Source organism: Rutilus rutilus, assembly GCF_951802725.1.
Source record: "Rutilus rutilus genome assembly, chromosome: 21".
Lineage (NCBI taxonomy): Eukaryota > Metazoa > Chordata > Actinopteri > Cypriniformes > Leuciscidae > Rutilus > Rutilus rutilus.
This window is the reverse complement of record NC_140226.1, coordinates 29477783-29499923: the sequence shown is the minus strand read 5'-3', so window position 1 is coordinate 29499923 and position 22141 is coordinate 29477783. Positions and strand designations below refer to the sequence as shown.

The following is a 22141-nucleotide window of genomic DNA, read 5'->3' as shown; positions in this document are numbered from 1 at the left end:
TAAACAGGCCTAATCCTGGCTTAATCTAAGCTCTGTCTGTGAAACCAGGCCTAAAAGTGTGAAGATAACCTCTATGAAAGCAAATTTTCCCTTGGGATAAAAGAAACTGACACAATAGCACAGTTATGTATATATTTTTTTTTATTCTGTTTGTTTCAATAGCGTGTGTACAAAATGTCTATAAAGATTTAATAGTATTTGAGATCAACAAGTGTGAGAAACTTGGGAATACCAGGTAAGAGGTTGGCTGCAATCTCTCCTCAGCAACACACAACTATAGCAAAGATGCTGAGATGCATTTCAAAGGCTATGACTGGGTGGAAAAACAAGCTTTATCTTCATCCATTATGATATAACCTTACAAAAAGAAACGAAAAAAGAAAAAAAACCCTAGAGTGACCATATATAGTTAAAAACCCAACGCTTCAGGGGCAGTCAGAGGAGAGTACAAATCCGTTTCAACTGACAGGAGATGGTGCTGTTACTCCGTATAAAATCTAACATCAGAGACCATGTTAGGATATTAAGATGTCAATACATGTTTACAGTTACACTAAGTTTGGTTTTGGTTTGTAATAGGGCTGAGGATTACAGGAAGTGAAGTAATACGCACCCAACTGCACAAAAACACCTCCCATGTTTATCGCCCCTTCAACTTTCATTCTCGCGCAGAAAAATAAAGGTACTTTCCAGTGCGAGGACCCTCCTGTACTTTCATAAAACTACAAATCTCATCTCCACAACTGCCACAAAATACAGTGGAGAAAAAATATAACAAACTTCTTTGCTACAGAAAAATATGGAAAACAAAATTGTCTTCTTGTGTCTTCTTGTACACACTGTCATAAAAAACACATTTGTGTGTTCTCAAAGGCTTACGCACACCAACTGTCACGTTTCAGTCTCTGTCAACAGCACAGCAAACACATTTCAACTGCAGTCTCGAGTCACAGCACACCTGAATCCGTCAACTTTGCTTCATTGATGAGCAACCACAGAAAAACCAACAAAAAAATAGGAAAAAAAGAAATAGATTCAACCACTCAAACAACTATATTTAAATGATCAATTAAAAGAAAGAAAATCAACTAAAAATCACCAGAATCAACAAAAAAATTTTTTATTTGGAAACCAGATTGAGATGTAAAAGTTGTCAAGAAAGTACCGCCATGATATGACAACACAAACAAACTTGAGGAAGATGTCCTTCATAAAACAAAAACAAAAAAATAAACACAAAATCTAGTTGCTTGACGAGTCTCACGCTTTCTTAAATCACTCCACATCATAACGTCTCTAAACTCAGACGCGCACACACACACAACAGTGAGCCAACGTGTGTTTGCTGAGGGAGCTGCCGCACCTCTGCTGCTGTCCCGGTACCCAACCGTTTCCCACAGTTTCTCTGTCTTAATTTGGTCAGTAAATCAGATCTGATGATGACAGACATGTAGAAGCATCTGACACAGAAATCAATCCCTTCCAGGAGAGTATCAGAGCAATGCCACGTCAGTATAAAAGAACTGAGCATATTTCACACTTCAGATAGAAGTGAAAGAGAAGAGACAAATTCAGAAAGACTTAGAGATACCAATCACATCCACTTAGAGAAGGGCAAATTTTCTTCTTTTTGTTTGAATTAACAGTAATTGCTTGTACGTCTTTTTTTTTTTTTTTTTTGTCTCCGAATTTCTGAGTGATTAAAATCATCCATCATTATTTAAACTGTGGCATCAGCATCATCTAAGTGGCAGTTGTTGGTATCTGATGGGTCATATAAAAAAGGGCTCCTCTGGTGAGGGCTGAATGAGACATTCCCAATATGGGAAAAGAGGAGACTATGTCTGTGATATTCCATTGGCCCCTCATGGCTCCATTTTACTGTCGTCCTCAGCATGTTTCTGCATGTGACAATGCACTGCCTACAAAGACAAGAGTCACGTCAATGTTTTATCATTTTTTCATAAAATGACTTGTTTTTCTCTATATATAACTACACACATTGTACCGTTCATAAGCTTGGGGTTGGTAAGATTTTTACATGTTTTTGAAAGAAGACTCTTCTGCTCACCAAGGCTGCATTTATTTGATCAAAAATACAGTAAAAATAATAACATTGTGAAATATTATAAATTTAAGAATGAATGCACAGATCTAATATACTGTTACACATCCGATTTGCTCCCAACTGTTCACATTTGCATTTGACATTTTCATATGGCCATTAAGCCGTGACTCAAATTTGTAAGAATTTGAACCAAGCAAATTTATTTCTCACAAATGTTTAACACACACACAAGTTAACGTGCACATAAATTGTAAGAATATCAATTCAACAGTATATATTTAAGTGATATACAGCGCGCCAATTGAAGAGTGCGTGCCGCGGGCACAGTATAACTCATTTGAACCATTTTTTTAATCATAAAACCATGATAAATAAAATAAATAATTTTTGTTGCATTACGGTAATGAAAATTGGGAGGAAAATGTGGTTAACTGTCATGAAAATAAATTTTACTTTTTGTAATATTTTCTAGTTGTAGCCAATTATATTTCTGATGCAGCAGGTTGAAGAATTTACGGCAAATGACAGCAGAGGGTTAAACGGCCTTTTGTTGGTGATACATGAATGGTAGCTTACAGAAAGCTGTTACATGTGTGGTACATGCAGCAAAATTTACACGTGTAAAAGTGAATATTAATGCCTGCATTCAGAGTGTCGGAAAGCTGCCGTACCTGCTTGGAGCCGTTGCGCGTGGTGAAGTATGAGTCGCAGCTCCTCCAGCGGCATTTGAATGTTTGCTGTGCTGGGCTGGTGTGGTCGTTCAGCAGGTGCTGCTGCAGGTGCTCCATCACGCCAAAGATTAGGGTACAACCGTACCACTGTAAAGAGTCATGCAACAGATAATTAACTGGCATCAGGAATAGCTTCCAGTCATATTATATGTCATGAGCTTAGTTTCTTACCCAGCAGCGGTAGTTCTGAATCAGGTTCAATTTAACAGCTCTCACGCTCCCATCATAGCAGCCTGTGTAGATCTGCAACAGAAAAATCATCACCGCCTCTTTTAAAAAAAAGGTCACTTAAACAATCAATGCTTGTAAATTTGTATGAAAATAGGGTGTTAAGATGTGCTCACCATGCTCTTGTGGATGACCATACACATCACCATGTCTGAATGGCCGCCATATACTTGAAGTCTGTCATGAGACTGGAACCACCAGAGATTTGGTCAATATCATAAAAAGTGTTCATAACAAGCACACAACAATATCATTCCAATACAATCCACCAAGAGTGATTTCCACAAAATCTCTAAAGAAAAAGGAATATTTTGTTTACACTGAATTCATGACAATTAAGCACTTTTCTTTCCCCAAATTTTCACTACTGTGAAGAAAAACATTCTTGTTATTTTTATAATATTAATTTTAATATTTAGCTTTATTTTTATTTCAGTTTCAATTTTGGTAACTTTATTTTACACTGTGCTTAATTTATCTTAAAACAATGTCAAATATATCTTAATGGTGCTAAACATAATTTTTTTATGAATAAATTGAATGAATGAATTGAAATTTCTATAAAATATCTTGTTTAAAAAAAAAAAAAGAAAAAAAAAAAGAAGTTATCAGCAAATGTGTCACATGTACCTGGAGCTCGTATACACGGACCAATTTGTCCAGGCATGCGGTAACCATCACCTTTCCCAATATGGCCACCACGGTGACGGCATGACTATGACCCTTATAGATCCTCACCAGTTCTCCTGTCTGGAGATCCAGAGACATGGAAGCAATTTAGAGATAAACAAGACACTTAATTCCTGCATCTCAATGGGAAAGGAGAAACACCGTGCATGAGGTACTCACATGTATATTATGTGCATGTACAGACTGGTCACTCGAGCCACTGAACACCAAATCGTTCACCACCTGCAGAGAAGCAACAAATAAATACTTAGGGTGTGTTACTTGACACACATCCTTTGATGGAATACTTTATTTCTCCCTCATGTTGTTCTTTTTTACTTTATTTCTTCAAAAAATGAAAATTCTGTCATCATTCACTCACCCTGAAAATCAAAGTCACCATGAAATCAAAATGGACTATTCTTATTTTTTATGGAATATATTTTCTCTTCTCTGACTATGATGTGTTTACTGGCGTGGGCGGGATAATCTGTCTCTCACATAAGATCAACCAATAGCAAACCACAACCATTCAATCAACGCCCGTTGGACAAAATCAAGTCCCGCCCTACATTTTTTCTTGTTCGAGAAGCCGTTTCACTCGGATATACGTCACAATAGGAAAGAAAAGACTATTGTAATTTCCATTTTATGCTGTTATTAAAGGTGCAGTAATTGATTTCTGAGAAACACTGTTGAAATTTGAAATCAACCCAAACAAACACACACCCCTCTCTTCATTGCTCTACATATTGTAGTAATCATTTCAAGTTTCTTCTCTTCCAGCCAGCTGTCATTGATATGGTGTCATGAAATCAAGAATTTAAGGATGATATTCAAAATTCAAGCACATTTCAAACCTTGAAAATATTACTATTAAAATTAAGCATTCTCCAAACTTTTAAAACTCTGTGTGGTGCTCAGTCCGAACCACTTTCAACAGTGTTTCTCAAATCGCGTACTGCACCTTTAAGCATATTCGTTAGAAAAAGTGTGATTCAGGCTCAAACCTTCATGCAGAGCACAGTTTTGCTGTGGCCCTCCAACGTACGCAGCAATAGGCCATTCTTAGCATCTCTAACGCTGATGGTGGCGTCATAGGAACCAACTAGCAGGATCCGCCGAGCCCCTTCCTGAGCCGTCGCCAGGCAGCTTACAGCCCGTGGGCCGTGGCACTCAAACATATCCAGCTGCTTATTGTTCTACAGGAGATGAGAGAAATGTTGTTAATTACCCCACAAGCCAAAGAATAGAGGACACAAAACTTACTTTAACCCAAACTTTCATTAAACACTTCATACCCGAAGACTGAAGGTGATCACAGAGCCATTGGCCAGACCGGCATAGAGAATTTTCCAACGATTATGAAGACAGAGCACTCGATCTGGGAGAGACAGCTGTTCCTTACATTCTGTTGTCTGAGGAAAGAAATAGACAAAATGCTTGTCATATTTTCAATATTATAGAAACATGTAAAAGAATTAAATGTTTAAAGACTGAAATACAACTTAGGAATAGAAGGACTTATAAGACATTAAGGCTTATAAGACACTGATGTCCAGGATGTTCATTATAATAACTACTTAAATTAAAATGTAAACCATTTAACATTAAATTAAGTAATACATTTTCTACTTTTATCAGCCTTTATGATCCCCGTTTTGTAGTTTCATAATATATCACTTTCAATGCTAGGAACTTTGGTGTTCCACGGATAAAATAAAGTCATCAGAGTTATTGTATTGTTTCATGGTACTTTTTTGGAGCTTGACGGTGTGAATAACTCTATATTTTGCTGAATGGAGAAGGGCAGACTGTGTCGCTGAAAAATATCCACTACATTTTTCAGTGAAAGAAAAAAAAGTCTACGTTAGTTGCCAGATACAGTTTATTGTGTAACCAAAATATCAATAATACCCCCTCCACCCCACCCAAAAAAAACTTTTAATAAAACGGGACTCTTATTTTGAAACTCTGAAACTGCTAGCCTATAGAGCCGTAGAACCTGGTTTTTATCGCGATAAAAGTTTTACCGAGGTTTATCGCGATTCCTTTTCCGTCCCCAAATTTAAGACCTCTTAAAATAACAATTAAGACCTTTTTATACCATTTAAAAAATGTAAGACTTTATATTACGTTTGATCATTATATCATCATATTAATTTGATCAAACAACTGAATTTAAGACTTGTAGTTAAAGACCAGCAGAAACCCTGTAAAAAGCAGTGTGGATCAGACCCAAGCACCTTGAGGTTGTAACAGCGGATGGTCTGGTCACTTGATGCCGAGTACAGGCGTTGTTGCAGGCCTCCTCCACATGACACCAACAGGCAGTTCACTTTACTGCTGTGACCTTCATACACAGCCACACACTTCCGGCTCTGTAACAATTAAGAGACTTATTAAAGAAATCTGCTTTGTGAGCTACATTCAAAAGAACATAATTTTCATGTTTAAATGCTTTTACTAAACTACAAATTTCAAGTTTACCCACTCAACTGAAAAAAAGTGTACAATGATCTTACTATCAAGTTGAAAGCACGTATAGTGCGGTCCCCTGAGCAAGTATACAGCAGTCCGTTATGGATCTGCATTCCATTAACAGCCTCTTGATGGCCTTCAAACTCTCCTTCAGTTGGCACATCCTCCTCCCCTGGATCTGATATATCTGCTAACACACACACACACACTTCAGTTATTGAGTGAAACATTAACACTATGGGCACCAAATGCTTTATACGCTGAACGGATTGAATTTAGGCTTTTATTCACATATTCATTAACTCACACATCAGTTTTGGTAAACGGAAGCTTCCGCAAGAACCAATGAGGTTCATTCTCGTGTGTTATGTAGCAAGAGGTTTGTTCTCGCGCATCAAGTAGGTTCAGCTTCTGTTTATGTTCGCTGATCAATGTTTATATGTGAATTAAAAGCCTAAATTCAAACTGTTCAGCGCATAAAGCGATCGTGTATATTCAGAAAATTTGTACTAAACTGCTCAATTCATATTGATTAGTTTTACGATCTCTTTAAAGGGGTCATCGGATGCCCATTTTCCACAAGTTGGTATGATTCTTTAGGGTCTTCATGTAAAGTTTGTAACATACTTTGGTTAAAATTCCTCAATGGTTGTGTAAAACAACACCCTTTTACCTCCTCAAAAACAGCTCTGTTCACAGTGACCCGTTTCGGTGCATGTCTCTTTAAATGATAATGAGCAACTGCTCACCCCAGCCCTCTCTTCCCTGGGGCGTGTCGACACAAGACAGGTAAAGTGCTGCCTTGGTGGACAGTACACAAATGGCTGAGGGCAGAAATATGCTAATACGGGACAGTCCGTCAGTGTTTGTGGGCGGAGCATGAGCAATATGACATCATATTGCTCAGAAAATCCAAGCGGCTTGATTATTGAGAGTGTTTTGGCTTTTTGAGGATAAAAAAAAAGGGAGTGAATGGATTTTTTTCATTGTATGGTGGTCGTGTCCACACACTGTAAAGACACATTTATATGCAAACACCATGTAAAAGTGAATTTTGCATCCGATGACCCCTTTAAGAACTTTTTGAAGCATCAAAGTGGTAGATGTCAATGGAGGGACAGAAGGCTTTCGAATTTCATCAAAAAGATCTTCATTTGTGTTCCTGAAGATGAACGAAATGAGGGCGAGTAGATGGCAGAATTTAAATTTTTGGGCAAACTATCCCTTTAAGTCACTAGCTCACCACCATAACGCAAGGGTCGTGATCATCAACATTGATAATCAATACGTTTGAATGTTTTCTTTTTGAACAAAAATTCACAGAAAACGGTTTTATTTTTAACCTTTTAAAACTAACCGTTGTGAAACTGAGATAATATGAAAGTGCCAGTGTGTTTAATTTCAGTCATTTAATGGAGTTCTCAAGAAACCAGCACTAGTGCTCTCATTCTGTATATGAGTTGGCACAATTCTCAGGGTTGTCATACCGGCAATCACTCTCAGAGGCACAGGTTAAGTATAAAACTAACAGGCACTAAGAATACCTTGCCCTTAAAAAGTAATTTGGGGACTTGATGAACTATATTTGTATGCTGATCGTGTGAGTATTCTAATTTGGTAGCTCTGCTACGACTGCAATGAGCAAGGAACTAGATGAATTTATATGTGCTGACAGCTCCCACAAGTTAAAAAAATAAATTACATATTTAGTAAGTGAATGGCACATAATATGTTGTTGAGGCAGCAGTTAAATTGTATGAATGATACGTTACAGCTTCAATGTATGTTTTTGAACGTATCACATACCTGAATGCAACTTGGACTTCAACACTGTTGAGGCTGATTTTATTACACTGTAAAAAATAAAAACAAGATTTTTAATACTGCAATACTGAGAAACATCAATGAAAGCAGACAGAAAGAGTCAAGGTACCAGATGGTCATGCAGTGAAAATGATTTTAAACAAGCTGTCTTACAGTGGCGCATTGATGCATTTTAAAGCGACATAACATCTCGTTATTATTACGAGAAAAGATGTCGTTAAAACGACATAATTGAGTGGAAAAAATAATATGTATGTGGCATACAATTCATAATATCTGTATGTCTGTGTACTCTTGCCTATCACACACACCATTGTGTTCAACCATTTTCAAAGCCCATACATATGCTTACCGAATAATATCTTTCAGAATGTTTACTAACCTAAGAGATTAAAAACACAACACATCCAAGTCCACTTTCTAATCACAGTTTGTGGAACAGGGAACTAGAATAATATAGTATATATTTTTTTAATATTACTATTATTAATACATTGAATATTATACAGTAGCGACATATTTTATGTGCATTCACAATGCGTATGCTACCTGCACTGCAGACTTTAAAGTAGATTGTAGTTGTACAGAGATTCTCAGTTTGGTTAGAAGTCAAGTTTCAAAAGACCCTTTTTTACTTAGTGATGTTCGATTCTTGAAGGAACTTGAAGTAGCACGCTCCTTGCGCAGCACCATAAGCCCACCTTATGTCCATAAGCATGTCCAGAAGGGTTATTGAACCAAAGAACCATTTTGAAATTAATTAATCAAACCTACAGGCAAAGTTGAAAGTCAGCTTTTCGGTCATGTCCAACTCAACCACATGAGCCGGTACCTTTTGATTCGTTCATTTCAAACCGGTTCCTCCATCAACCCAGAACTAAAGTTTGATTCAGTTCTGGGGACCAGCTCGGCCGATTACTGGCTTAAAAGAAATATTCATTCAAGAATCGAGCGTCAATACTTTTTACTTCACAAGCTATAAGACAAGGGATGTCCTCTCCTGCTCCTAAAGGACCACTATCCGGCAGAGTTTAGCACCAATCCAAATAGGCTTTATGCTGACCGTCACATGAACAAACAGGAAAACAGGTCTCATTGCATCCGCTCGTCAGAGAAAGTGTAAACGGCAGTACGAACTGACGGCGATATCTATGGACATTTAAGTAATCAGCTAACCTAGATAGTTATTTTTATTGTTGCCGTTTTATTAGATTTAAATATCTAAATGTTAGTAAGAAGAACCTAAAATAAAAAACTTCAAATATCAATCTGTATATGTGAAGGCCATCAGTTATGCTAATTTTTCTCCTTTGAAGTTATCTTGAGTAAAACAGCTCTATATTTAATAAAGCACATACTAAAGACCTGAACCGGAAGTGATGCAACTTGGTTTATAGAATACTGTTTAGAAAATCACAGTCCAAAACATGAGACTTACCTTTCACAAGCCTTGACTGAACTGCTAGTATCGATTTCACTAGTGGAGGTGACCTCATTGCAGGCAAGATTTTGGGGGTCTGTGACGGCACGGTCTGTTGAGTGTGCAGTGGCTGACTCCTTGGCGGACTCTTTGGCCGATTCCTTGGCCGACTCCTTGGCCGACACCTTGGCTGACTCTTTGGCCGACTCCTTGGCCGATACTTTGGCCGACACCTTGGCCGACTCCTTGGCCGACTCTTTGGTCGACTCCTTGGCCGACACCTTGGCCGACTCTTTGGCAGACTCCTTGGCCTTCTTTTCAGGCATCTCATCTGGGTCTGAAGAATCTAGATTGACAAAATCAGTGGGCACAGGTGGGGGAAGCTCCACCATTTCCAGTTCAGATGAATCAGAGTGAGCTTCCTTCATTGGTGGTGTTGCTAGCTTGGTTCCTTGTGGTTGTGCCTTTGAAGCTTCGGTCACCATCATCTCCTCATTTTCATTTTTCTCTTCTGGTGTGGGGGGTGAGACAAAGGTTCTGCTGGATCGCCGATTAGGTCGGTACTTGCGGGCAGGTCGAGCAGCGGGCTGCTCTGCATCAAGCTCTGATTCACTGATTTCAGGCTGCTCATTCCCCTTTGCTTTCTTAAGACACTTTTTCTTCTTCAGTTTTCGAACACGCTTAACTGGATCAGTTTCTATGTGGTTTGAGGGAGACAGCGGCTTGGGAGAGAGTTGGGAAGAAGGGTTGGCTAACCCCTCGAGAGAATTATGATGAATTTCTTTGTTGGGTGATGGCTCTATTCTGTGATCTGAGGGAGCTGCCGTCAAATCCATGCTTGTGGTGTCATGTGAAGACTCCAGGTTGTACTTGAAGGTAGTATCTGTTTCAAATTGAAGAATTAATATTTAGTTTAATTAATTCAATTATTCAGTTCCATTAGGAATAACTACCTCTGAGCTGCAATTTAATGATTGGAACCTACCTGTTTGACAAGCTGCAAACACTGTTTGGACAGGTGTGGTATTTTGAGGTCCTAGGAAGGGGAATTTGATAAGGTTATGCTCAGAAATGGGGTTACATTGAGCGATGGGCTCTTGTTTAATGGTAACATGCAGTGAGGAGGTTGAAGAGGATTGGAACGTACCTGTTTGACAAGCTGCAAACACTGTTTGGACAGGTGTGGTATTTTGAGGTCCTGGGAAGGGGGATTTGATAAGGTTATGCTCAGGAATGGTGTTACATTGAGTGATGGGCTCTTGTTTGATGGTAACAGGCAGTGAGAAGGTTGAAGAGGATGATTGGGAAGCTGTTGCTGGGAGAACAGCGCTGGCGGTGATCTGAGTAACCTGGGTTGATGAAGAGGTTAAGATCTCACTGTTCCTCTCTTTTTCTTTTGGCTCAAATTCACCTGAAAAAGAGTAATAGAAATAGAATTCTTGATCTCTATTTTATTTTATTAAAAATAACAAAGAAGCTGTTCACAAAACTCAAGGTGCTTACTGTCATAAGCTAATACATACTGCAAACTGGCAATCAACCACCTTTACAGGCCATTTGTACAGTATGATCACCATTAAAGCTATTATAATTTTCCTGCTAACTTTTACCTTAGATTTGTAAAGCTAGTAAATATGATTAAATGACTCTTCCGTTTAGATTTTTGTACCTTGCATTCCTTGAAGAATTTCAATCCGCTTGGTTCTCAAAGAGTTCATCTCACCGATTACCTGTAAAATATACAATAGTTATTCAAATATTGCAAAATCAAGTGATATCCCAATGAGTTTTTTGTAAATGTGATAAAGTAAAAAAGTTATTACCTGTTGTTTCACCATAATCAGACGCTGTACTTCCAAATAGGCAGCTTGCAGGGCAGCACGTGCCTGAATAAGACTGTTATCCACTGCCTGAAGTGAGCTATTAAGCTCCTCCTCACGTAGAGATACAGCCAGCAACTGATCCACTTGAGAGCGCTCTGCAAAACACAATACATACCCATATTATAATAGGCAACTAAATTGGATGTCGAGTTAAAGTTAATTTCAAACCCTGATTACATAGATTGCTTACCTTTCTTAGACTTAATTTTTTGCCTCTTGTTTTTCCTATCTTCGTTAGGAATCTCTGGAGACACAACATCCTAGTGGAAAGATCACCAATTAGATAATGCCAAGACCTAGATTCAATTTAGGTTATTCTTGCATTACTTTATATGTGGAACATTTCAAATCAGACAATTATAATGCTCCATTTCAATTAGGATGCTGCCTTGGAAGGCAGCTACGTAATATGGCAGACATCGGGGTGCTCACTAGATTTGGATCAGAGCTGTATTTCCAAGTATGCCAAGCATACACCACAGCAGAAAGTAGAAAGCTTACCCCAGGAGCTCTGCGTTTCTTCCCAGATCCTTGCGTGTCAATCTGTTCAATCTCTGATGTACAACCGCTGTCTCCTTCAGCATCCTCTGGGCCGTTAGAAGGCTCTTTCGAAACTTGAATCTCCAGAAGACTTTTGAACTGCAGCTCTTCTCTCCTTGGTTGCTGTGAGGGGCCACAAGCAGGAGAGTCTTTCATTGGGTCTACACCTTTAAGAAGGGAGCTGGTACCAGCAGGGCCATCTTTGACCACATTGCTTTCAGACAAGCTACGCTTGCGGGAAGGCACTGGACTGAGGTCAAACAGAGAATCCCAATGAAAGCCCTCAGAAAGAGGTACATCATTTTCATCCATTTGGTTCAGACCCTCAGGTTCACAGGGCACCATTTCTATACCAAATCTGAAAAGATTCAGAACGAATATGGAATTAAGGTATTAAGGAAGTAACAATACATTAAAGTACTGACTGTGTTTCAGTCTACAACCATTTAATGAAAGTAAACCAAAATTTAAGAAATACTCATGCAGTACCTTGGTAAGCCCTTGCCTTGCTTCTTCCGGTTGACTTCCTGGTAGACCTGGTCCCAGTTGACATTCCGCCTGGAGCCAGAGGTGCTAATGAGCTGCCGCAAGGTGGGTTTCAGTCCTAAATCCTTCTCAGGCTCGTTCTTTCTTGTTCCACTTACATTCCTAATTCGTCTGGCAATATTCAAGTTGGGTTCATGGGATGCTGCTTTGCCTTTGGTTCCCATATGGCGGTTCAGATCCCTTTGGAGACAAGCAGGCAAGGCAAGCTTACTTAAAGAGGGCACGGAGCCACCTGCTGTTTGTTGGGATGGGCTGCTGTGGGACTCCTCACCAACTGAGTATAAATCTTCATCTAGTGTGTCCATGACTTGATCTTGTACTGGAAGGTGAGGATTTTCTTCCATTTCAACACATTCCTCCTCATCTTCATGGTCCATAGTGGAGGTACTAACATGCAAGGACTGCAGAGATGGCCTAGTGTCATTGCGCACATTGCCAATCTGTACTGATTTGTCTGTGCTGGTTAAATGCTCTTGTTCATTGCTAATACGTCTTACAAAACCCAGCCTTTCTTGACTCTTGTTCTTGCTCAGTTTTTTCGTACTCTCATGTAATTCTTGATTCTTGTTTAGTTCTAAATTCTCAGCTTGCTTACTATTCTGAGGCACAGTTTTTGAACCTTTGAGGCTGTTCTCTGGGCAACATACATCAAAAGAGTTATTTCTGTTAAGCAATGTCTCTTTAGCTTTTCGCAGCATCTCTGACAGTAGACTGTCTTGGTCTGCATTGAAAGTGGCATGTTGTGGGAATTCAGAACTTGAATGGGAATGCTTAGAACCTTTAGCGCTGACAGAGTCTTGACTTCCTGCAAGCTTGCTGGGCATCTCTGTTCTTCTAGTGGTGGAGGTGGAGGGGTAGGCTAAACTACCTATATTAGTACTGCCAATGTTCTTTAAGGCACTCTTCTGCTCCCTGCAATCACTCTCTTCACAGTTAGATTCTGTGGGATTATCCTGCCCATTTATTCGGTCTGCCTTGGATTTCCTCACCATGTCCTGAGTGCCCTCATTGAAACTTTGTGCCATAACGTTTTCAGGAGATTCCACATTAGACATATCTAAAATTTGCTGAAGGTTAGCCTGAAATGAAGAATCCCCAAGTTTAGCTGGTGGATAAGGTGCCCATCGATGTGCCTTCTCTGGCTTCTGACCCTTACCTTTGTTGGGATCGTGATCACCACCAGACTCTTCTACACTCTGTTCACCCTTTGTCTGATTCTCAGAGCAGTTGGGTGTTTTTTTATGCTCTCTTGCAGGTGATTTATAGTGCCTAGGTGGTGGCATATATTGTCCCTGCCAAGGGGCATTAAACTGATTGTTGTTCCAGGGAAATTGCTTTCTCAGATGTGGAGGGCAGACTCCATAGCCACCTTGTCTACCACCCCAGAAGTTTCCTTGGTTGTGCAAACTCCCTCCCTGGCGACCAACAGAGCCCCACTTCTGCAAGTCAGGTGGTCCTTCAGCATGCCATGTGGCACACCTAGCCTGTCGGTTAGGGTTAAACCATTTGTTGCGGTCAGGGGATGAAAATCTTAAATTCTGCCAATTAGAGCCCCTGCCCCTTTTGGGCATCTGAGGAAAGTTAGGATAGGGTCGGTCCCAAGGGCCACACTGCTGGTACATCAAAGGCCTTGCCCCCTGCCACTGAGTCCGAAGCTCCTGCCACCTCCTTGAGTTGTCCCGCTCTTCTTTAGCATGCATTGCAGAAGCCTCTTCTTTCCTAATAGAGTTCAATACAGAATGGTCACATATAATGATTTAACTGATAAAATTGTATTGACACCACAATGAGGATAGGTGAATAGCATGGTGATAATTTAAACAACAATGCATATATATTAAAATATGGGAAGAAACACAAAACATAAATGCCATGGAAGAAATGTGTGTAATTTTCCCTGTCTTAATATCAGACTTATATTATTGGTTCAAACTTATTATATTGTATTAATACTATCACATTAATAAGGAATCTTTTTGTATTAAGGAATTACAGCTATTTACTGCTGTCTTAATTTGCAGTGATCTTGACTGAATTTTCTTGGAATGCAAAGGATTTCTGTCATTTATGAATGTCTAACACTCTCATTTAAACAGCATGGCGCATAAAAATAGTTGATGAGGTCAGACTATTTAAAGACATACTGCCCATACTGTTTAAGGGTTGAGCTGGAAGGGTATGGTGTGGTATGCATCCAGGAGTGTGACAGTGCAAGTGTTGCAGCCACGGCTGTTTTAGGCCTCACATGACACCAGACTCTAGTGTCAGAACCGTTTGCAGAATAGTTTAATATAGAACTGCAGGTGTTGTGGTTACAAACAGACAATTAAATCACCAAGGAAAGACACTCCAATAAGAAATATTTCAACTTAAAGATTTCAACTTAACGATTTAACTTAAAAGTACACTACCATCTAATAAATACATAACTGATAAACCACCATCACTGCCATACAATTCAGTGTTTTTAGCAGGGCCATAGCAAGACTCACCTGATCATTTCCTTGCGTTTCTCGATGAGCTGCACAATGTCCTTGTCAAAGTAGTCTTCATCTTGGTCTTCGTTTGAGGGCCGGTGCTTCTGATCCTCAATGCACTGTTTATGTGAAGCGCTGGAGATGTGACTGGCATAGTCGGTCAGGCTCACCTCAGTTACGCCGCAGACCCGGCACTCGTGTCCACAGTCCCTGGGGACAGAGAGGCACAAAGGCTGCTCAATGCTTCCCTCAGGCATGGCTGATACTTTTGAGAGTGGCTTGTCTAATCAGTTAGGATCCTTTTAAGAGATCAGGAGGCAAACTGACTTTTCAATATAAAATCCAACTAGTTACTAAAAAAGAACAAAAAAAATGCAATCTTCCTGATCTTGTGGTACATCTCCAAGGGCTTCACAACTGGTTTAGAGTGAACAGGCAAGAACAGAAGGCAATAGGAGACATTGAGCTCAGAGGGGTGACCACCCGCTCAGCACCAGCTGAGCCTAGCACGCTGTCATGATGGAGTCTGCTGTGCTCTGAGAAGAGGGTTGGGAGAGCGGTTCGATTTTGGTGTGTGAAACCGCATCCCCCCACCCTCTGGCTCCTCCTTCCACTGCTCTTTAAGGCTGCACCAAGGGCCAGGACTCTTCAGCAAGCTGTAATGCGAGCTGTTTACAGTTGCCGGCTTGAGAACCCCTCCCTGCCTAGTTTCTCTCTTTAACTGCCAAACTCGTGAGCTGATAGATGCTTGCTGTTGGCAGTTGGTTCATCCCCGAAAAATGGTGTCATGGCGGCTTGCCATTTTCCAGTCAGCAGCCTGTAAAGTTTTTTCTAATTCGAAAATATAAGCTTTTTCCATGGCTTGCGAATGAGTACTATGATTTTGATTATGATTAGAATTATATGTGATTATTGTTCTGCAGTTCATTACCATTTGTTCAAATTAATGATTGATTACCGCTCTTTTTGTGGTTTGCGCAGAGATAACGGATAATCGTTTGCACCTTCAAACCTATTTCAGGGAGTGCGTTCTAGAGACACCAGGCACTGTTTTGTGGACTTTATTCTAGAGCTGTTGTAAAGCCTAAACAATCTGTTACGGTAATTTTCTATTATCACTGTAAAGCTGCTTTGAAACAATCCATATTGTTAAAAGCGCTATATAGATGAAGGTGACTTGACTTGACATTATTATTGCTCTGATTAAACCACAAAACAAGTTAAACTAATCTCATAAACATCATTATTACCAAAATGCAATTAGCTAAAATATGTCAAACCTCGAAAGGCCATGATGTTTGTGTGTTTTCACCTTGGATTTCAATACTCTCCCCATTTAAGAACGCAATTCTCACTTTTCACATTCCAGAGATCAACATAATTGTCACGAGGCAGTTGTCATTTGTCGGCCTTACCAGTTGTTCCCAACGTCCCTATATATACTCCTGGGTTATGGCAGCTGCCCCGGCTTATCTATCCACTGACCAAAAGAGACACATGCCTTTCAATACACATGCTTTGACCATAAGTGTATTCAGGGTTTCCACACCTTTTCATCAAAGAATTTTCCCCAATATTTCCCATGACTTTCACAGCTGTTTGTGATTGCTACGGAGCCCCTAAAGGGACGTGGTGGTGGAAAAAATTTGGGATGGGAGAATTAATTTTTTATCTTCTGCGTTCCCTCAATAAACTTTGCGTTCCCTCGCAAAGATATTTGCGTTTCCACGCAAAACTTTTGTGTTCCCTCGATAACTCATGAGCTAAACTTTGTTAAAACACAAATGACACACAACCCAAATTTCCTCAAATCCTCAGAACGAGTGTCATTTGTGTTTTAACAACATTTAGCTCACTAATATTGATCCGGGAAGTTCGAATATGTGAATATATTGCCAACTTCACTGAACTCCTTGAGTTAAGCACTGACCGCATTTCTTTATCTTTGAGTCCAAATTCAAAGATTTGTAAAATATTTTCTCTCCCATCCCAAATTTGTCCCTTTAGAGTAGATTGCTGCATAAGCATTTAAAAATATATATATATATTAACAAAATTTTGGGGTGAATTTCCAAAGTTTTAAATAGCAGATTAAAACAATTAAGCATTATAATTAGTGTACAAACGTCTCAGATGAGGCTACAACACCCTGAGATTTAAAGGTCGCTCAGTTCTATGAACTTGACAGTATAACTGTAATGTTGATAGTGTGGAGAAGGGTTTCCCAAACAGGGGTTCATGAGGGAGTTTGTGAGTTGATGAAAAGCTAATACCTAATGGAATCATATATAAAAATAAAAAAAAATTAAACACTTACTAAGAAAAGATTAAATATTATGTTTACCTGCCTGTCAAGTGAGCATTAACCGTCATTACAAAACCATGAACGTGCAAATGTGTTGTTATATTATTGAAATATTAACAAAATATTTATCTGAAGGGGTTCTGGCTGACAAAAAGGTGGATTACATGATTCTATGCAACATTTGTGTGTAACGTGACCTCTTACCGGCCTTTCAGATTCTCCAGCTCCCTGTGGTGCAGCATACTCCTCATGTGCTCTTCCATCTCCTAAAAACCAAACACAGACACGATTGAAATATACAGAACAGGCCAAAAGTTTGGAAACATTACTATTTTTTATGTTTTTGAAAGAAGTTTCTTCTGCTCATCATCCTGCATTTATTTGATAAAAAATACAGAATATTTTTTTTATATTGTGATATATTATTACAATTTAAAATAATTGGTTTTCTATTTATTATACTTTAAATTATCATTTATTTCTGTGATGCAAAGCTGAATTTTCAGGATCATTACTCCAGTCTGTCACATTTTAGAAATCATTCTAATATGATGATTCATTATCAAAGTTGGAAACAGTTCTGCTGCTTAATATTTTTTCATAACCTGTGATACTTTTTTAGGATATTTTGATTAAAAAAAAAAAAAAAAAAAAAAAAAAGAAGCAAATGTTTTAAAAATAGAAATCTTTTGTAACAACAATATACACTACTGGTCAGTAATTTGGGGTCAGTAATTTTTTTTCTTTCTTTTTTTTTAAATAAATCAATACTTTTATTCAGCAAGGATGTGTTAAATTGATAAAAAGTGATAGCAAAGAAGATTTATATTATTAGAAAATATTTTTTTATTTTGAATAAATGCAGTTCTTTTTAACCTTTTATTCATCAAATATATTATGCACCAGAACTGTTTCCAACACTCATAATAAATCTGAATTTTAGAATGATTTCTAAAGGATCATGTGATAGACTGGATGTCACATGTGACACTGAAGACTGGAGTAATGATCCTGAAAATTCAGCTTTGCATCACAGAAATAAATGATAATTTAAAGTATAATAAATTGAAAACCAATTATTTTAAATTGCAATAATATATCACAATATTACATTTTTTTTTTCTGTATTTTTGATCAAATAAATGCAGGCTTGATGAGCAGAAGAAACTGCTTTCAAAAACATTAAAAATAGTAATGTTTCCAAACTTTTGGCCCGTACTGTAGCATCATGGTATTGAACAATATTTCAATAAATAAAGGCATACATTTGGTGAAACAAACTTTTTCATGTTACACAGATCCTTTTTAACTAGCATTTTATTCTTATAATTTTTTGCCTTGCACAGGTTATAGATCTCACAACAGAACAGTGCATGAGCATGTAAATTACAGCTAGCAGAGGTGGACAGTAACAAAGTACATTTACTTGAGTACACTTTTTGAGTATCTGTACTTTACTTGAGTATTATTTTTTTATGGAAACTTTTTACTTTAACCTCACTACATTTGAAAGACAAATATCGTACTTTTTTTCTCCACTACATTTCTGTCATGGTCCTTGAGTAGAAAGTAGTGACGTCAGTCAAGGGAATGATTTTGGTTGCAGGGGTTGCATTTTGGTTGGAAATGAAAGTCGGGTTGACGTCAGAACATCAACCTGATTTTAATTTTCAACGTTGGGTTTGGTCTTCTAAATGCGAATTTTGTCATTGTTTTGGTGCACACTAGCTTATAGATAACAGTTAGGCAAACATATTCATACTAAAAGACAAAAAAACTTTAAATGGGGCACCATTTTAGGGACCAGCCATTTGGGTGTCTGAAACCATTGAGGACGTTATTGAGTGCATTTATTCAATCTCACATTCAATCCCATACTGGAAAATGTGTTCTAGAAATCCATTTGATATTGATATGAGGGTAGGCAGGCATAAAATTAGAGTCATAAGGTACTGTAAGTATTACATACAACAATGCAACAATAATAAAACAATGCATTGACATTTACTTTTTACATTTGATACTTGATCAAAACGAGTACTTCTGTACTTTAAGTAAAAATCGGTCTTTACAACTTTTACTTGTTGTAGTAACGGAGTAATATTTGACCAGTAGTATCTGTACTTTCACTCAAGTAAGGAAGTTGTGTTCGACAGTTTGTCACAGAACCACTAAGACTTTTCAAATTGTCACATTCTAGCAGAACTGGGAGAAGGTTTGCGTTTAAAAAGCCAGGTTTACCTGTTTGGAGCTGTAGACAGTTTCACAAAGAATGCATTTCTGTTCTTTAACCATGTTGAAAGATGTTATTGTATCTTAGACCACCACAAATAAACAGGGTTCTGCAAAAAGAGACAGATAAAACAATCAGATAACCCAGCATGTAATGAGTGCAAACTCAAGAAAATCACATGCCAAGAATAATTTTCAGGATTTCTTATTTCATACACACACACACACACACACTCTCTCTTTCCTGTCAAAACACAGACATCAAATCAAAACAAAAATATATTTGAGATAACAAAAACCACATTGGATTTACAAAGGGAATATACATTTTTCAAAATTGAAATATTGATCATATATTAAAGTGATAACACTTTATTTTAAGGTTGAATAGATGCACGATACATGTACTAGAAATAATGGTAAATTATGCATAATTACAAGTAACTAACCCTAAACCAAACCCTACCCTTAACCCTAATGTAGTTAAAAAACTACTACTAAGTACTTATTTGTGTAATTACACTGTAACAATGTCACCATAAAATATTGGATATAACAAAATAAAATACTGGATGAAATAAAATATAAATCAAAAACGAATAATTAATATGACACGATTATAAACACAGTTTTATAATAGATAGATAGATAGACTCAAATCTGAATATGTACCAGTGACGGCATTCAGCCTCAGCCATGCACATAACTCAAAGATGACTTATTATTTATTTCATACTGCAGAGGCTCGTATGAAAGGGCTTTGCCAATTCGTACATTAGACTGTGTGGTATCAGTAATGCAAAAGGTTGGACAAACTCCATAAGGACGGAAAGAAGGTCAGTGTGTCTGGCTCCACGCAGGTGCCAGAAGACACAACCCAGCAGGAACGGCAGTCGGTCAGGGGACTAAATGCAGTATGCTGAGAGTGCAGCACACAAGCCAACCACGACACCACAGAAGGGTCATGTCTGGACAGGTTCAGTTCTCTCACGGCGTTTGGAAAAACACTGGACCAACACCGTCACTGATCAACACTCTTTAACTTTAGAATGCCATGTTATATGCAAGACGTTCGCTGCAAAAGACAGGAGTCAAACATGTCCGTGCAGCGCATCTGCACATAAAGACTCACACTGAACGCATTTTTGTCACCCAGCTCTAAAGTGCTCAATGTGGACTATTAGACATTGAGAATTATAAACATTCACATTAATTTATGTAAAGAAATTTGCTGTTAAATATTCAATGATTTTTATTAAGTAGCCTAAACTTAAGAGTTACATTTACATTGTTAATAATATTCCAAGATGAACACTTGGTGGACTGAATTTACTTTGGTTTACTTGTTTATCCATACTTTTTATTTTTATTTTACAAAAATTGTTAAAACATAAGAACCAGATATGATACACAAGGCTTTTGAGGAACATTTACATGCACATCTCTCAATCATTCTTGTATTGCATTGCATTATACGTTTTGACACCACAATAACAACTACAGAACTTTGATCATAAAACTTGGCATCTAAATATCATCTTACCAAGACATATTATTAGAAAATATAGCGTTAAAAACTGATATTTACATGCATTTTATGGAAGTAGTCAGCTATACTGCTAAGATCTCATTGATTTACATCACAAGCTATCAGAAATTCATATTCCTTTTAGCCTAGGCTATATAAATATCAGCAACTGCACCAAATTGAATATTTTTGCTCAGTTTGGGCCTCTGAATAAAATTTGGATATGGATAAAACGTTTTTATCCTCCTGTCCATATTCTCACTACATCATATTTGAACCTGATGTATCAAATATGATACTTAACAAAAAACACATGCAAACTTGTAAGATTTTGTCTAAAGTTTCTTCTATTTTCTGACTATTATTTCTTATGTCATGTGTAACAGGGTTTATATGTAAACTGGCATGCTTTGAAAGGAAGTGCAGTTTATGCCTCAGAAAATGTCATGACATTAGGCCGCGGTGCAGGAAATATTAAAGTTCCACAACATGAAAATGGCAAACCATCAGTGCTGTGAGTGGCAATTTCCATTGGTACCACTGATAACAACAAACCTTAAAATAGCTCTCAAGCACAGGTCAGTGTGCATGTCCTCTTTAAGTAAATGGAGCCCTGCCTCCCTCTCCTGTAAAACAACTCGGTAATATAATAACGGGGTGGAACATAAAACATGCTGAAGGTTAATAACAACCAGGTTTGAGTTACTGAAATCTATCATTGGAGAAAGCAAGCAAACTGTTTACAACTCATTCATGCAGAGCACGGCGTGTCTGTTACAAATTCGCTCATTGGTTAATGCAGCTCTAAGAAGAATGATGCTAACATCACTGATTAAAGTACTACTGTGAACTGACAGGTGGTTAAATTTCTGAAGAACGTAAAAAGTGAAACATGCAGGGGTGTTTCTCATGTGCAGATGTTTAGCATTCAGGCTAACACACTGCATGGACTGAACATTATATCATGTGAGCAGCAAAACAACGTGGATAAAGACAAACCCGGTATCACGTAACTTATACCTCTTAATTCACGCGGAGAACGCATTTCTTCAGATTTCCATAAAAATCATTTCTATTCATTTTCCACACTTCTTAGCAACGTTATGGGCGCCTTTTTTTCCGTGATAACGGAAACAACCGATCAGATTCAAAATGGCCGCCAAGATTTTAAAGTAAAAGTCACTAGATAACGGTTACTAACGGTATCTG

General features: G+C 38.1%; 1 protein-coding gene across 4 annotated transcripts; it reads right to left on the bottom strand.

Moving 5' to 3' along the window:
• Positions 1–123: 123 nt before the first annotated feature.
• Positions 124–22085, bottom strand: znf106a (zinc finger protein 106a). Of its 4 annotated transcripts, none has more exons than XM_084392977.1 (23): positions 21953–22085; positions 19414–19514; positions 17377–17438; positions 14883–15077; positions 12334–14109; positions 11806–12202; positions 11495–11564; positions 11245–11399; positions 11091–11151; positions 10569–10832; positions 10407–10457; positions 9440–10304; positions 7984–8030; positions 6222–6367; positions 5943–6077; positions 4998–5114; positions 4707–4898; positions 3877–3939; positions 3658–3777; positions 3144–3215; positions 2971–3042; positions 2740–2886; positions 124–1922 (listed from the first exon to the last, which is right to left on the bottom strand). In XM_084392977.1, the coding sequence occupies exons 2-23, from the start codon at positions 19465–19467 to the stop codon at positions 1866–1868; spliced, it is 5118 nt and encodes a 1705-aa protein (XP_084249103.1). In that variant the 5' UTR covers positions 19468–19514; positions 21953–22085; the 3' UTR covers positions 124–1865. The 4 variants fall into 4 exon arrangements, with proteins under 4 accessions (XP_084249103.1, XP_084249104.1, XP_084249105.1 ...); XM_084392978.1 differs by having other exon boundaries at positions 6222–6364; XM_084392979.1 differs by lacking the exon at positions 10407–10457.
• Positions 22086–22141: the final 56 nt, after the last annotated feature.